We start from the raw sequence: 15,993 nt of genomic DNA, 5'->3' as shown, positions 1-15,993 counted from the left end.
TGAGACCACCAGCTGGTCTCAGCTCTCGGAGACTGCAGACGTGTGTGTGTGTTTGGTGTGTGTGTGTGTGTGTGTGTGTGTGAGAGAGAAGCTAAATTTGAAGAAACATTGTCGTTCCTCCAGATTACTTATATTTGCTATGTCTGAAGTGGCTAGTTTCTCTTTAACATTTCGTTCCATGTTATCTGCTTGAATGATAACGTCTGCAATTTGCAATTGGACAAAAGGAGTTAGATTATCCTGTTTTTCAGCACTCTCCTTCAGGGTGTGCAACCTCTGATTTACATCATCGAATTTAACATTGTATATGCTTTGAAATGATCCAAATTTTTCGACAAGTTCTGTTTCTGCATTATTACATTTATCTTCAATGTCAAATTCTAATTTTTTAGTTAAATCTTGAAGATGCTCATCATGTCTCTGGTTAAATTCAGTAAATAGTTGATTAACGCGAGTATTAAAAGAACTAGTGAGTTCACTCTTTAGATCTAACTTCAGATTTTCTACCTTATTATTTAAAGAGTCAAATTCAGTCTTTAATAAAACTATATTTACTGCTTGACTGTTCAAGGTTTCACTTTGATTACTTAAAATTTCACTCTGATCATCTAATTTTCACTTAGAGTGGCTGAATGAGCCTTCTGGTCATCTAACTTAGCATCTAATCTAGAATGTACTGAGACTGTCTCTTTTTTTAAAGCAGCGATTTGGGCGTTTACAGCTGCTGAATCTGCTCCCTGGGCTTTAATTGAAATCACTAATTCAGACAAGTGTGGCATTTCCCTAGTCACTTTAATAGCTGTGACTAGTTCTGCTAGTTGCTGTTCTTGATCCATATTCTTTTTACTCTTAGCTCTGGTGATCATTAAAAAAAGTTCACCTCTGAGCATAATAACTATACTAACAGTTTAACCTTCAACAGTTCTCTCAACTTTAACCAAATAATTAATGTTTTTCACTCACCCAGCATAGAGTTCTAGCTGCGTCGGTGAGCGAAGGTGTAGGCCTGATTGCTATGGCAACTCATAATATCTTCTTCCCATTTCTGTCTTAAAATTCCCGTTTTCTTCCTGTCCTGTCACTTGGGTCGCCACGTTCTAACGTTTTTCGGACGACAAGAGACAGTGTGGTACTGGATTGCAAGGCTCACACGTCTCTCAAGTCAGTTAACTTGCACATTGTGTGTAGCCAAGCCTCTTCTCTGGGTAATCAGCTATGTTGATCTCCCAAAAGCTTCTTCTCCAAAGACTATAGCTGGTTAAAGGAATTTATTAAACTACTTCTCTATCCTTGAAATAATTTGGGTACTCGTAGAATACATTTCAGTTCAATCGCTTTATATTTTCAACTTCCACAGACAACAGCTTCTACAAGCTAACTTAGTCCTTAAACATTAGACGCATTTACATATATTCAGATATCATTGGTTTGATAACCAAATAATTTATGAACATCTTACACGTGTCTTGCTTTGTTCGCAGCCGAGACATGAAGTAAGTTAAAAGTCTCTAGTCTCAAGCGAGTGCAATATGTGAATGAACATAGAAATATATATTCAGTTGTTCATTAGTCTTTTTACAATAACACAGACACTAAAGAGCACAGAATACTACATAAACTTTTCTTGTTCTTCTCTAGCCGTACACGGAAACTCTGTGGACCATACAGCAGGTACTTGTCTGCTGCCATTCGGCCACCAGGTCCATCTTTTTCTCATAACTATTTTTTTACCTGCACATACAAATAGGTGATGCACAGCAGGGCATATTCGTTTTTCCCACTCACCTCTAAAATATCGGGTGTTCAAAACAGTGGAAGAGTGAGTGGTTCTAGAATTTACTCCAAAATTCTCGAAGCACTACACATTGCCCTCTTGGGGTTAAGTATTATTCGTTGTCTCTTTTTGACATTTTAAAGTATCATCTCAGCTTTAACTTCTGTTGTGAAAAATGTTGTATGTTTGTAGTTTTGCTGAACTGTTTAACACTGTTGCTGATTTGTACATCTACCTCTTCATACATATTTGGTAAAACATTGTGAAGTGCTTGCCAGAGTGTACTTAGCATGATAGGATTTCCTCTCAGTCTAATCATATACGGAACATTGGAAGACTGACTGCTTAAACACCCCTGTAGGTGCTGTAATCCTTCTAAGTTTGTTTTCACGATTTCTACAGGAGTGATACATGGGGAAGAAGATCTCTACAATCTTCACTTAATATTGATTTTTAAACCTTTATAAGTGGGCTTCCATGGGATCATTTGTGCCACTCTTCAAGAATCTACCAGCTAAGGTTATTCAAATTTTTAATACTTCCCTTTGGCTCAGACAAATCTGTGGCCACTGGTACCACCCATCTTTCTATATGCTAAATATTCCCTCTTAGTCCTATTTGATAGGATCCCACAGACTTCAGCAATATTCTAAGATGGGGCACACAAGTGATCTGTTGACAGTGTCCTTTGGAGATTGAGTGCATTTTCCCGCTACCCTGAACACTGAAATGTGATCATTCCATTGCATATCCATTCAAACTGTTATAACAACATTTTTACATGAATTGACTGATCCATATTGAGACTCATAGATAGTGTAACTCATAGGAGAATACTTTGCTGTGCTTTGTCAAGTGCATTTAAAGCAAGTTGCCAATATTTGGAATCTTATCAAGATCTGATATTATTTGTGCAGCTTTCTTCAGACAGTACTTCATTACAGATAACTGCATTATCTGCGATAACTCTGGGGTTACTGCTAATATTGTCTGCTAGATCATTGCTACACAGCAAGAACAGTACAGATCCCAGTACAGTTCCCTGGGTCACATCTAATGTTGTTTCTGCTTCTGGTGACTCTTCATCCAAGATAACTTGCTGCATCCTCCCTACCAAGAAATTATCAGTAATCTCATAAATTTTGTTTGAGTGACCAAATGATCATACTTCTATTAATAAATGCTTTTCAGAAGTCAAGAAATACTACACCTGCATTATTAGCTTGATCCTTGGCTTTCAGGATGCCATGTGAGAAACAAGATGTACAATAAAATATTGGACAAGTAAATTTATATCTACATCTACATGGATTCTCTGCAAATAACATTTAAGTGTCTGCCAGAGGGTTCATCAAACCAACTTCACAATTCTCTATTATTCCCATCTCATATAGTGCGTGGAAAAAATGAACACCTATTTCTTTCCGTGCCAGCTCCGATTTCCCTTATTTTATTATGGTGATTGTTTCTCCCTGCATAGGTCAGCATCACCAAAATATTTTCACACTTGGAGTAGAAAGTAGGTGATCCAACTTTCATGAGAAGATTCTGTTGTAACAAAAAACGCCTTTCTTTTAATGATGTCCACCCCAAATCCTGTATCATTTCAGTGACACTCTCTCCCCTATTTCTGATAATACAAAACGTGCTGCCCTTCTTTGAACTTTTTCGATGTACTCCATGAGTGCTATTTGGTAAGGATCCCACACCAACAGCAGTATTCTAAAAGAGGATGGACAAGAGTAGTTTAGGCAGTTCCTTTAGTAGATCTGTTACATTTTCTTAGTGTCCTGCCAATAAAATGCAGTCTTTGGTTAGCCTTCCACATGACATTTTCTATGTGTTCCTTCCAGTTTAAGTTGTTCGTAATTGTAATTCCTAGGTATTTAGTTGAATTTATGGCCTTTAGATTTGACTGATTTATCATGTAACCAAAGTTTAACTGATTCCTTGTAGCACTCATGTGGATGACCTCACTATTTTCATTATTTAGGGTCAATTGCCAATTTTCGCACCATACAGATATCTTTTCTAAATCATTTTGCAATTTGTTTTGATCTGCTGATGACTTTAGTAGTTGATAAGTGACAGTGTCATCTGCAAACAACCTAAGATGGCTGCTCAGATTGTCTCCCAAATCGTTTATCTATATAAGGAGTAGCAAAGGGCATATACCACTGTCTTGGGGAGTGTGTGATGGAATGAGTAACCTAATGTGAACTGATTTACTACCCTTAATTTTAGTTTCTCTGTCATCCGTGAGTGTCTGTGCACTAAACTTTGGTGCCGAAAACTTCAGTGTGAAAATGTTCCTGTAATGAAATATGAGGCATGGTTATAAAATAGCTGTCTGTTGCTGTAAAACATTTTATTTCAAAAACGTACATATTTAGTCACTGTCACCCTCAATAAGCTCCCCTTGTCTATCACTACAAAACTCCACGCATATTTTCCATTGATGGAAACAGTGCTTGAAGTCTTCCTCTGTGAGCTTCTTGATGTCATGTGCCACTTTTTCTTTCACCACTTCAATAGAATCCGGTCTTGTCCCTTTTAATGCAGATTTGACCCTGGGGAATAGAAATAAGTCATATGGTGCTAGGTCAGGCAATAAGGTGGATGGTTTAACACTGGGATGCTGTACTTCTTTAGAAACCTCTTAACAGACAATGCAATATGAACTGGAGCATTGTCTTGATGCAGAATCCCTGACTTGTTCTTCCACAGTTTGGTTCACTTTTTCATATTTTCTCATGGAGCTGAGCAAGAACCTCAAGGCAGTAATGTTAGTTAATGATAAGACCTTCAATAACCCAGTGAAGATACCCTATTCCATGAATATAGGAAAAAGAATCTTCATCACTTTGACTCTTGATTAGCTCATTTAAGCATTTTTCAATCTCAGTTAAGTTGGGCTCTTTCTGTGCATGGATTGGCACTTTGTTTCTGGATCATAAGTAAAAAACCCAGATTCATCACATTTTATCGCCCTTTTCAAGTAGTTAGAATTATTATCAATGGTATTCAAAGTGTCAGTCAAGACATTTTCACAATCTTCTTTTTGTTCTGTCATGACAATTTTTGGCACCAGTTTTGTACACAATTTTATCACATTAAATTGGCTATGTAAAATTTGCCATATGTATTCTTTGTCAGTTCCTACAGCTTCACCAATTGGTTGAATAGTCAGCTGACAGTCAGATCAATTCAGATTACACACTTTTTCAATATTTGCATCAGTTTTTTATGCTGAAGCTTGTCAGGGGAATGACTCATCTTCAACATCTTGTCGACCATCTTGGAAATGCTTGAACTGCTCAGAAAATCATGTACAAGATAAACAGTCTTCACCATACACTTCTTTTAGTAAAAAGTAGATTGCAGTAGCACTTTTTCAAACTGTATGACAATTCATTGCTCTATTATTACACTTGTCATTCTTCTGACAGAACAGAATAATAGCTCTTACACAAGCAGAGGCCATACACGTGTGATTTGTCTACAGACACCAGAGATGCTGAATTTGACTGAGAAGGCTTCAGGCTTTATGGTTATTGGTCATACATCTTTGGTGCATGTGTAACTAATCTGTGACAGCATCAGCCCCATTATTTTATATCTACACCTCATATGTAAAACAGGATTTCATTTATAACATATGTCTGAGAAAGTCCTACTCTTCTCCCTGAATTTTTTTTTGTGTAGCTGTATGATGATTAGAGTTGTCTGCACATCATACCCTTTAGGCTCAAAAAACTGGAATTATGTTATTAATATTTAAAATGTGGCAACAATGAGTTGTAATGGTGATTGGTTTTCACTATGTAGACTTGCATGCATGTGCTTCTACCAGTATACAATTGTTGTATTTATTTATTAGCTTTCCATAAACATTAATGTTCAGAATTTGGTTCAAAATCTGTTGGGTGCTATCTGCTGTCAAAAGTGTTGCAATTTTTTATAGATATTTCTTTTCTCTTTTTCTCCTTCTGTTAATTTCTCTACACATGCAATCTTATAATAGTAGTGAATGCTAGCTGTTTATTTATTTTAGGTTTGGCTGCGTCGTGGATGTGTTGCTTTGAGAAGACTTATGCTACACATGTGCAGACTGGGTGATGCAGGGCGTCTGCTTCAAATGACTGCCAAGGCTTTTCCAAGTATACAAGAACTCAGCTTACAAGAATGCACACCACTCAGCATACCTGACTACTGTTTACTTGCTGGCTTTACTGAACTACAGGCCCTCAACTTGTCACGTTGTAAGGTTGGTTGTAAATCTTTTTTTTTAATATATATATTTTATGTATGAATCAGCCAGTTGCTCTTTTTTTTTTTTTGCACACACATGACTTGAACCACTTGCATTGAAGAATTATTATTATGTGTGTTAGAAGTCCACTGTTCCATGTAATTTAACTATATAAATATGTACATTGTTTATGTTTTGGCTTCTACAAAATGTAATGCAGTGAAGAATTGTCAGTAGAAGAGATATTGATTTACTTGAAGAATCTAGCTTTTAGTGAAGCAATATGGTAATGGTAGTGTAAAATGCACTGTCTGTTTTGCTGGGATAGCATCTACAGTATGTTCTGTCCTTGGCCAAATTCGACTAAAAATGGGAACAAGCACAGAAATGGTATGATAACTTATTACTGCTAATACTTATTTGAGTGACAAAAACTGGGGAAAATACTCCTATACCTCGACAAAAACTGGGGAAAATACTCCTATACCTCAGAAACATCAATACATTATCATCTTTCAGGCCCCTTGATGAAGTCAGTATAATAAATAATCAAGTTAAAATACTTAATAACAAATAACTTTTCCATTTCAGTTTTCAGTTCAGTTCATTGTCTTGTATTTGTTTTTACATGATTCCTAAAAATCAATGTTCAGTCAACATTCCTTGTGGATATGGAATCACAGTAGCTTTATGAATATAGCTTCGCAGTCTCCATGATCAATATATCACCAATAAGAAAAATGTTTTCATGCGTGAACAGCTTAAAAGGATTTTGTGTGCTGTTTTTTAAGAAATAAGAAAGTGAGTCACTTTTTACAACGTTATGTCCCAAAAAAGAATTTAGTATCTTGAGATGGGTGTAGGGCCTCCAGTATCATCAGTATTTTAAGACTAAGAACTTACCTAGATCTGTTTTTGGTAATTATAAGAGCAACATGTATAAAAAGATGTATAATTTATGTGTTGTTAATTGAAAAGTGAATCACTATAAACACAAGTCCACAGCTCGTGGACTACGGGGTCTCAGATTCAATCCCTGGCTGGGTCGGGGATTTTCTCCACACGGGGACTGGGTATTTATGTTGTCCTCATCATTTCATCATCATCATTCGGGAAAATGGCGAGACTGGACAGTGTAAAGATTGACAATTTGTTCAGGTCCTGATAATTGTGTCATTGAGCATACCACAGACCAAACATCGTCATCATACAAGCTCAACATAAATTGTAATTAATGTAATCAGCATGAACAGAATCATCAGTTTTTATTTAGAAGTTAGAATTTTCTGCAATATTTGGTGGGTGTGTAGTTTGCCTCGAATTTGATCAGGTTTTGCAAAGGAATTATGAGAAAATTGGAAAACAATTTTATTTTGAAGTAGTAGATGTATCTCATAACATTACATTTGGAATAACCAAGTAGGCAAACTGCAACATCTGGGAATGTGAGGCAAGTATTTTAAAAGAAATTATATTATTCTGTGTGAATAGGGCACAAAGAGAGATTTTCATTGCCCAACTTTTCACTCTGTAAATGAGATCATACATATGATACAATGCATAATGGAGGAATATTGTAATTCAACTTCATTTTATGTGTCCTCAATAAAGTACACTGACATGGGAAGCTGTTTTATATACACTTCCTTCTTTCCATAGTTTCTCCTCAGGTACACAAAAACATTAATAATACACAAAGTAGAATAAACCAGAATAAAGTACTGTTTGAGGATTACGGTCTGTCAGGGCTTATTTGTTACTGGCACTTATGGGTCATGGGAAACAGAACTATTTACTGAAAACAAATAATGATAACTTTTTGCTGTCTTTCATCCTTTAGGAAGCATGAAAACCTTAACATATTTTATACAAATTATTTTAAAAGTATCTGTTAATTATAGCCAAATTATTATTTGTCGCAGGGCATGGGTGAAGAAGCTATATGTACAATAGCCAGCAGATGTACGCAGTTAAGGGAGCTCCGACTTGACTGGACAGATGGCTTAAGGGATGATGACGTCAAATTTATTGTACAAAAACTTGGCCACCAGTTAAAAGTGCTTACTCTAGGTGGCAGACTTCTGACAAATGAAGGCTACAAAGTTATTGCAGATTGCAAAAGGTTTGTTGATGTTGGTTTGTATGGGATCTGATTGCAGATAAGAGTGGAAATAATATGCAAAAGGACAGTGGCATGTCACAATTAGAAATATATACAGCAGATTCTTTATAAAGCATATATTACATGTTCAGAAGTTCTTAGAGATTGTTTCTTAAATTCATCACATGAAGAAGTGGTCCTGTGCCATTTTTAATGCATGATGAAAAAATATCCCTTTGTTGATTATTTTATGTATACTTGTCCATAAATACAGTTTGGAAAGATAGAAATAGAGCCTCACACAGAAAGGGTTTTATCGTGAGCATGTGTTGTGACATTTGGTTGACCTACTGCTTGCCAGTGAAACTTCCTTTTCATTGTAGAGAATGTGTGGTGTTACGTATTGACAAGACAGAGATTTTAGGCTTAATACTGCTATTACACACAATTTGTTTAACAGAAAAGGGATTATACATCTTATTTTCCTTTTTGATTCTGAATTGTCCTCTTTAGTAAATCTCTTTTTCCAAACAACAATGCGAAGACAGCTCATTATACGAGAAGTTTGAACACCAGATAGGCAATTGAAGAAGTAGTGATGGTTGTTACTCATATATAAACTTACTGTGCTGTAGTGAAATCACAGCATCAAAGGAAGGGCACAAATGTACATACATGGAGAGATAGATAAACAGGCAGAGAGAGTATGTGTGTGCTTTTGTACCAGAAGAATTTATACTAGTTTAATGAAAAAATAAGAGACATTGCCTATTTTTTTTAATATAGTTTGAATCCAGTTGCTGCAGGTTTTGTTGGTGTGCTGTAATATTTGTTACTGACACTTTTTGACATTGGTAACAATAGTGAATGCTTGCTTTATTATTAGCTGTCAAAAAGGCTACATACACTTGACATTTTTTTACTTGTAGAAAAAAATTGAATACAGAATTTGCACTTAATTTCACTTTAAAAGTGTTATGAATTACAGCACCACATTGATAGTTTTTATGATACTTTTGGTGAATCACCTGTGAGTAAAATATGAAATTTTAAATGACAAGAGCAGTTCCATAAGGGCTGTTCAGATATTGAATGTATTGCTCTGGATAACTGAGCATGCCAACAACTAATAACCACATAAAAGAGTGAAGAAAATTATTATTGCTGAATCATAATCAGAGATGTTTCTAATGATGCTGGCATATCATTAATCTCAAGCTAAACATTTTCAACATCACAATATCTCACTTGAAGTTATTTAGTTAGTTGGTTGCATGTTCCATTGATCAATTACATTGTATGATTTTCCAAAAAGTTTGAGCTACATAATTTATTTTGCACATCCATCGCTATTTCTAGCAAACTGTACGTAGTACATGTAGTATTCTTATTACTATTTTAACTAAATGCTCTGCCTAAGCATTTTATGGAAAGTCATTGTCACTGCCCATTACAGGAGGTGAATTTGATGTGTGAACTAACCAAAAAAGTGCGATATGTGCACACTGATCTGATGAAACAAATAAATGCATTAATCATTTTCTGACTTGTTGGTATTTAAAATAATCTATCAAATTATACAGCACAATATAAATTCTTAATTTGGTATTTAAACTCCAGTTGCTCCTGTTGTTTTCCTGTACTTGTGCCATTTTCATATCTGGTAATGATTCATATATGAATAAAAACTGTGTTATGTATCATGTTAAAATGGACTCCGTCAGTAACTGGCTGAAAAAATCAGTGTGCATGATAGAGGAATATGAAAACTGCTCTTACCATGTTGTGACTGTCTTAACAATTAATGATTGTTTTTTATGTATATCTAACATAGAGTGCTTAGCATGACATAGAAATCTATCTACCAGAATTATGAGTTTTAAACAGTAGTTACACATTGTCACTGAAATATTTACTTTTATCTTTTATGTCACTTAAATTGTTTCATGATACATTATATTTGCATCCAAGATTAAGTGATTTGGAGCAGCATGTAGCTAGTTGGCACTTAATGTTAGTCAAATAACCCAAAAAACAATTTCTAATACACAAACATTAGTGGAACAAAATGCAGTTTGTTTGCTTTTCAGCTTTAAACATATAATTACATTCAACAAAATCATTTTATGTTTAAATGTGGAAGGCTTCCACAAACAAACAATTTTGGGTTCAACTTTGTGTAGGATAGTCATCTAACCTGGCACAATTTCCAACGAAATGGCCTGTGGTCTACACTTGCTACAGATACACATTGCTTTAGCGTACAGTTTCTATCAGAGTATTATGTTCCACGTGCAACCTGACAGTATGTATCTAGGAGTCTCTGTATTCAGTAGATCCATTTCCTTAAAGTCTTGGTGCTGAAAATTGACTGCTAATGGAAAAAGACATCTCAAAACTGTACCTACAGATTGGAAAATTGTGCAGGTCGCACCAGTGTTTAAGAAGGGTAGTAGGAGTAATCCATCGAACCTATATCATTGACGTCGGTTTGCAGTAGGGTTTTGGAGCATATACTGTATTTAAACATTATGAATCGCTGCGAAGGGAATGATCTATTGATACGTAATCAGCATGGTTTCAGAAAACATCGTTCATGTGCTACGCAGCTAGCTCTTTATTCGCACGAAGTAATGGCCGCTATCGACAGGGGATCTCAAGTTGATTCCGTATTTCTAGGTTTCCGGAAAGCTTTTGACACCATTCCTCACAAGCAACTTCTAATCAAGCTGCGGGCCTATGGGGTATCGTCTCTATTGTGTGACTGGATTCGTGATTTACTGTCAGGAAGGTCGCAGTTCATAGTAATAGATGGCAAATCATCGAGTAAAACTGAAGTGATATCAGTTGTTCCCCAGCGAAGCGTCCTGGGACCTCTGCTGTTCCTGATCTATATAAATGACCTGGGTGACAATCTGAGCAGTCCTCTTAGGTTGTTCGCAGATGATGCTGTAATTTACTGTCTAGTAAGGTCATCCGAAGACCAGTATCAGTTGCAAAGCGATTTAGAAAAGATTGATGTATGGTGTGGCAGATGGCAGTTGACGCTAAATAACGAAAAGTGTGAGGTGATCCACATGAATTCCAAAAGAAATCCATTGGAATTGGATTACTCGATAAATAGTACAATTCTCAAGGCTGTCAATTCAACTAAGTACCTGGGTGTTAAAATTACGAACAACTTCAGTTGGAAAGACCACGTAGATAATATTGTGGGGAAGGTGAGCCAAAGGTTGCGTTTCATTGGCAGGACACTTAGAAGATGCAACAAGTGCACTAAAGAGACAGCTTACACTACACTCGTTCGTCCTCTGTTAGAATATTGCTGTGCGATGTGGGATCTTTACCAGGTGGGATTGACGGAGGACATTGAAAGGGTGCAAAAGAGGGCAGCTCATTTTGTATTATCACGTAATAGGGGAGAGAGTGTGGCAGATATGATATGCGAGTTGGGATGGAAGTCATTAAAGCAAAGACGTTTTTCGTCGCGGCGAGATCTATTTACGAAATTTCAGTCACCAACTTTCTCTTCTGAATGCGAAAATATTTTGTTGAGACCAACCTACATAGGTAGGAATGATCATCAAAATAAAATAAGAGAAATCAGAGCTCGAACAGAAAGGTTTAGGTGTTCGTTTTTCCCGCGCGCTGTTCGGGAGTGGAATGGTAGAGAGATAGTATGATTGTGGTTCAATGAACCCTCTGCCAAGCACTTAAATGTGAATCTCAGAGTAATCGTGTAGATGTAGATGTAGAAAGATTGTCATTTTGCTGGCTGGTCAAGAAAATTGTGGTATTATAAAATGTTGACAGTATGCCTATCCTAATCAATTTATGTCAACACACATGGAAATAGAAAGCCGCAGAGTGCTGAGAGCCAGATAGTTTGGAGAACTTTATAGTGCCAGTCTCTCTCATTGTAGTGTTCAGCAGCACTTCAGTTTATTGCTATCAACACCATCATCATTTAAGACTGATTATGCCTTTCAGCGTTCAGTCTGGAGCATAGCCCCCCTTATAAATTTCCTCCATGATCCCCTATTCACTGCTAACATTGGTGCCTCTTCTGATGTTAAGCCTATTACTTCACAATCATTCTTAACCGAATCCAGGTACCTTCTCCTTGGTCTGCCCCGTCTCCTCCTACCCTCTACTGCTGAACTCATGAGTCTCTTGGGTAACCTTGCTTCTCCCATGCATGTAACATGACCCCACCATCTAAGCCTGTTCGCCCTGACTGCTACATCTATAGAGTTCATTCCCAGTTTTTCTTTGATTTCCTCATTGTGGACACCCTCTTGCCATTGTTCCCATCTACTAGTACCTGCAATCATCCTAGCTACTTTCATATCCGTAACCTCAACCTTGTTGATAAGGTAACCTGAATCCACCCAGCTTTCGCTCCCATAGAACAAAGTTGGTCGAAAGATTGAATGGCGCACAGATAACTTAGTCTTGGTACTGACTTCCTTCTTGCAGAAGAGAGTCGATCGTAGCTGAGCACTCACTACATTAGCTTTGCTACAACTCGCTTCCAGTTCTTTCACTATGTTGCCATCCTGTGAGAATATGCATCCTAAGTACTTGAAACCGTCCACTTGTTCTAACTTTGTTCCTCCTATTTGGCACTCAACCGGTTTATATTTCTTTCCCATTGACATTACTTTCGTTTTGGAGATGTTAATCTTCATACCATAGTCCTTACATTTTTGATCTAGCTCTGAAATATTACTTTGCAAACTTTCAATCGAATCTGCTATCACAACTAAGTCATCCGCATATGCAAGACTGCTTATTTTGTGTTCACATATCTTAATCTCACCCAGCCAGTCTATTGTTTTCAACATATGATCCATAAATAATATGAACAACAGTGGAGACAGGTTGTAGCCTTGTCTTACCCCTGAAACTACTCTGAACCATGAACTCAATTTACCGTCAACTCTAACTGCTGCCTGACTATCCATGTAAAGACCTTTAATTGCTTGCAAAAGTTTGCCTCCTATTTCATAATCTCGTAGAACAGACAATAACTTCCTCCTAGGAACCCGGTCATATGCCTTTTCTAGATCTATAAAGCATAGATACAATTCCCTGTTCCACGCATAACACTTCTCCATTATTTGCCGTAAGCTAAAGATCTGGTCCTGACAACCTCGTAAGAGGCCTAAACCCACACTGATTTTCATCCAATTGGTCCTCAACTAATACTCGCACTTTCCTTTCAACAATACCTGAGGAGATTTTACCCACAACACTGATTAAAGAGATACCTCTGTAGTTGTTACAATCTTTTCTGTTTCCATGTTTAAAGATTTGGTGTGATTACTGCTTTTGTCCAGTCTGATGGAACCTGTCCCGACTCCCAGGCCATTTCAATTATCCTGTGTAGCCATTTAAGACCTGACATTCCACTGTATTTGATGAGTTCCGACTTAATTTCATCCACCCCAGCTGCTTTATTGCACTGCAATCTATTGACCATTTTCTCCACTTCCTCAAATATGATCCTATTTCCATCATCATTCCTATCCCATTATACCTCGAAATCTGAAACATTACTGATCGCATTTTCACCTACATTGAGCAACTCTTCAACATATTCCCTCCATCTGCCCAAGGCATCCATAGGATTCACCAGTAGTTTTCCTGACCTGTCCAAAATACTTGTCATTTCCTTCTTACCTCCCTTTCGAAGACTGCTAATTACACTCCAGAATGGTTTTCCAGCAGCTTGACCCATAGTCTCCAACCTGTTTCCAAAGTCTTCCCGAGATTTCTTCTTGGACGCTGCAATTATCTGTTTGGCTTTGTTTCTTTCTTCAACATAACTTTCTCTGTCTACCTGAGTTCTAGTATGTAGCCATTTTTGATATGCCTTCTTTTTCCTTTTACAGGCTGCCTTGACTGTGTCATTCCACCAAGCTGTTTGCTTCATCCTACTTTTACACACTACTGTTCTAAGACATTCTTTAGCCACTTCTAGTACTGTGTCCCTGTACCTTGTCCATTCCTTTTCCAATGACTGCAATTGACTACATTCAACTAACTGGTACCTTTCTGAGATCACTGTTATGTACTTGTGCCTGATTTCCTTATCCTGAAGTTTCTCCACTCTTATCCTCCTACATATGGACCTGACCTCCTGCACTTTCGGCCTCACAATCCCAATTTCGCTGCAGATTAAATAATGATCAGTGTCATCAAAGAATCCCCTGAATACACGTGTGTCCCTCACAGCCTTCCTGAATGCCTGATCTGTTATTATATAGTCAATGACAGATCTGGTTCCCCTGCCTTCCCGAGTATACCGGTGAATGTTCTTATGTTTAAAAAAGGAGTTTGTGATTACTAAGCCCACACTGGCACAGAAATCCAAGAGTTGTTTCCCGTTCCTGTTGGCCTCCATATCCTCTCGAAATTTACCTGTAACCTTTTCATACCCTTCTGTTTGATTTCCAGTCGTGGCGTTAAAATCACCCATGAGCAGAACACTGTCCTTGTCCTTTACTCTAACAACTACATCACTGAGTGCCTCATAAAAACTATCCATCTTATCTTGATCTGTCCCTTCACAATGCGAATATACTGACACAATCGTAATTTTCTTACTAGACACTGTCAAATCTATCCACATCAGTCGTTCGTTTACATACCTTATTGCAACTACGCTGGGTTCCACTTCTTTCCTGATGTGAAGCCCTACACCTCATTGTGCTATTCCTGCTTTGACTCCTGACAGGTAGACCTTGTATTCTCCCACTTCCTCTTCTTTCTCACCCCTTACCCGAATGTCACTAACAGCTAAAATGTCCAGTCCCATCTTACTTGCAGCCTCTGCCAGCTCTACCTTCTTCCCAGAGTAGCCCCCATTGATATTAATAGATCCCCATCTCATTACCCTTTGTTTGCCAAGTATCTTAGGAGTCCCTGGTTTGTCAGTTAGAGGTGGGACTCCATCACCTCCAAAGGTCTGAGGCATTTTGCTCTGATTGTTGCCAGTATCATATTTAAAGTACCAGGGAAGCAGGTTGCTAGCCTTACTTGCCCCGAGTCCCATTGGGTTTTACCCCTAACGGCTGAGGGACTAACCGGTGGATTTGGTAGTCTTTGCCGTATGAGCACAAAGGTGACCACGACTCAGAATATGTCCGAGATGCCCAGCCTCATTCCAAAGTAACTGGTATCCCGACTTTCGGGACCACTTACTTGGCCACTCATATATTGCCCGTGGTTCATGAACTAGGACATGACTACAGGAACCCACACCATGAACCATGAACCACTGTACAGTAAAATAGTATTCTGTCACACTATACACCAGCCCTAATGGTGCCTCACGTAGCTCCTGTGCATTGCTTCCCTTATCTCATCTGTGGGCCTTTTAAAGATGTCCACCCTCATCTTTACTTTTCCTATATGACTAATTGATAGTTGGAAATATGACAGTGTCTGCATCAGGTCATGCCTGAATATTTTGAGCATTATATGTATCTCTCTCCAATACAGTCAATATAATAGAGGGAAACATTCCATGTGGAAAAATATATCTAAAAAGAAAGATGATGAGACTTGCCAAACAAAAGCGCTGGCAGGTCGATAGACACACAAACAAACACACAAAATTCTAGCTTTCGCAACCAACGGTTGCCTCGTCAGGAAAGAGGGAAGGAGAGGGAAAGACGAAAGGATTTGGGTTTTAAGGGAGAGGGTAAGGAGTCATTCCAATCCCGGGAGCGGAAAGACTTACCTTAGGGGGAAAAAAGAACAGACATTGAAATGTCTGCTTGTGTCTTTGTGGATGGATATGTGTGTGTGTGCGAGTGTATACCTGTCCTTTTTTCCCCCTAAGGTAAGTCTTTCCGC

At 37.8% G+C, this 15,993-nt stretch overlaps 1 protein-coding gene across 9 annotated transcripts in view; it reads left to right on the top strand.

The window, feature by feature from the left end:
* LOC126161915 (uncharacterized) overlaps positions 1 to 15,993 on the top strand; it is a 103,317-nt gene that overhangs the window by 68,623 nt on the left and 18,701 nt on the right. For all 9 annotated transcript variants that reach the window (XM_049918085.1, XM_049918078.1, XM_049918077.1 and 6 more), the window contains 2 exons: positions 5,829 to 6,041; positions 7,949 to 8,148. In XM_049918085.1, the coding sequence (XP_049774042.1) occupies positions 5,829 to 6,041; positions 7,949 to 8,148 (413 nt within the window). The remainder of the gene's footprint in view (positions 1 to 5,828; positions 6,042 to 7,948; positions 8,149 to 15,993) is intronic.

This window comes from Schistocerca cancellata, chromosome 2, assembly GCF_023864275.1.
Source record: "Schistocerca cancellata isolate TAMUIC-IGC-003103 chromosome 2, iqSchCanc2.1, whole genome shotgun sequence".
NCBI classification, from domain to species: domain Eukaryota; kingdom Metazoa; phylum Arthropoda; class Insecta; order Orthoptera; family Acrididae; genus Schistocerca; species Schistocerca cancellata.
The sequence above is the reverse complement of the archived record's forward strand: the minus strand, read 5'-3'. Positions and strand labels throughout refer to the sequence as shown.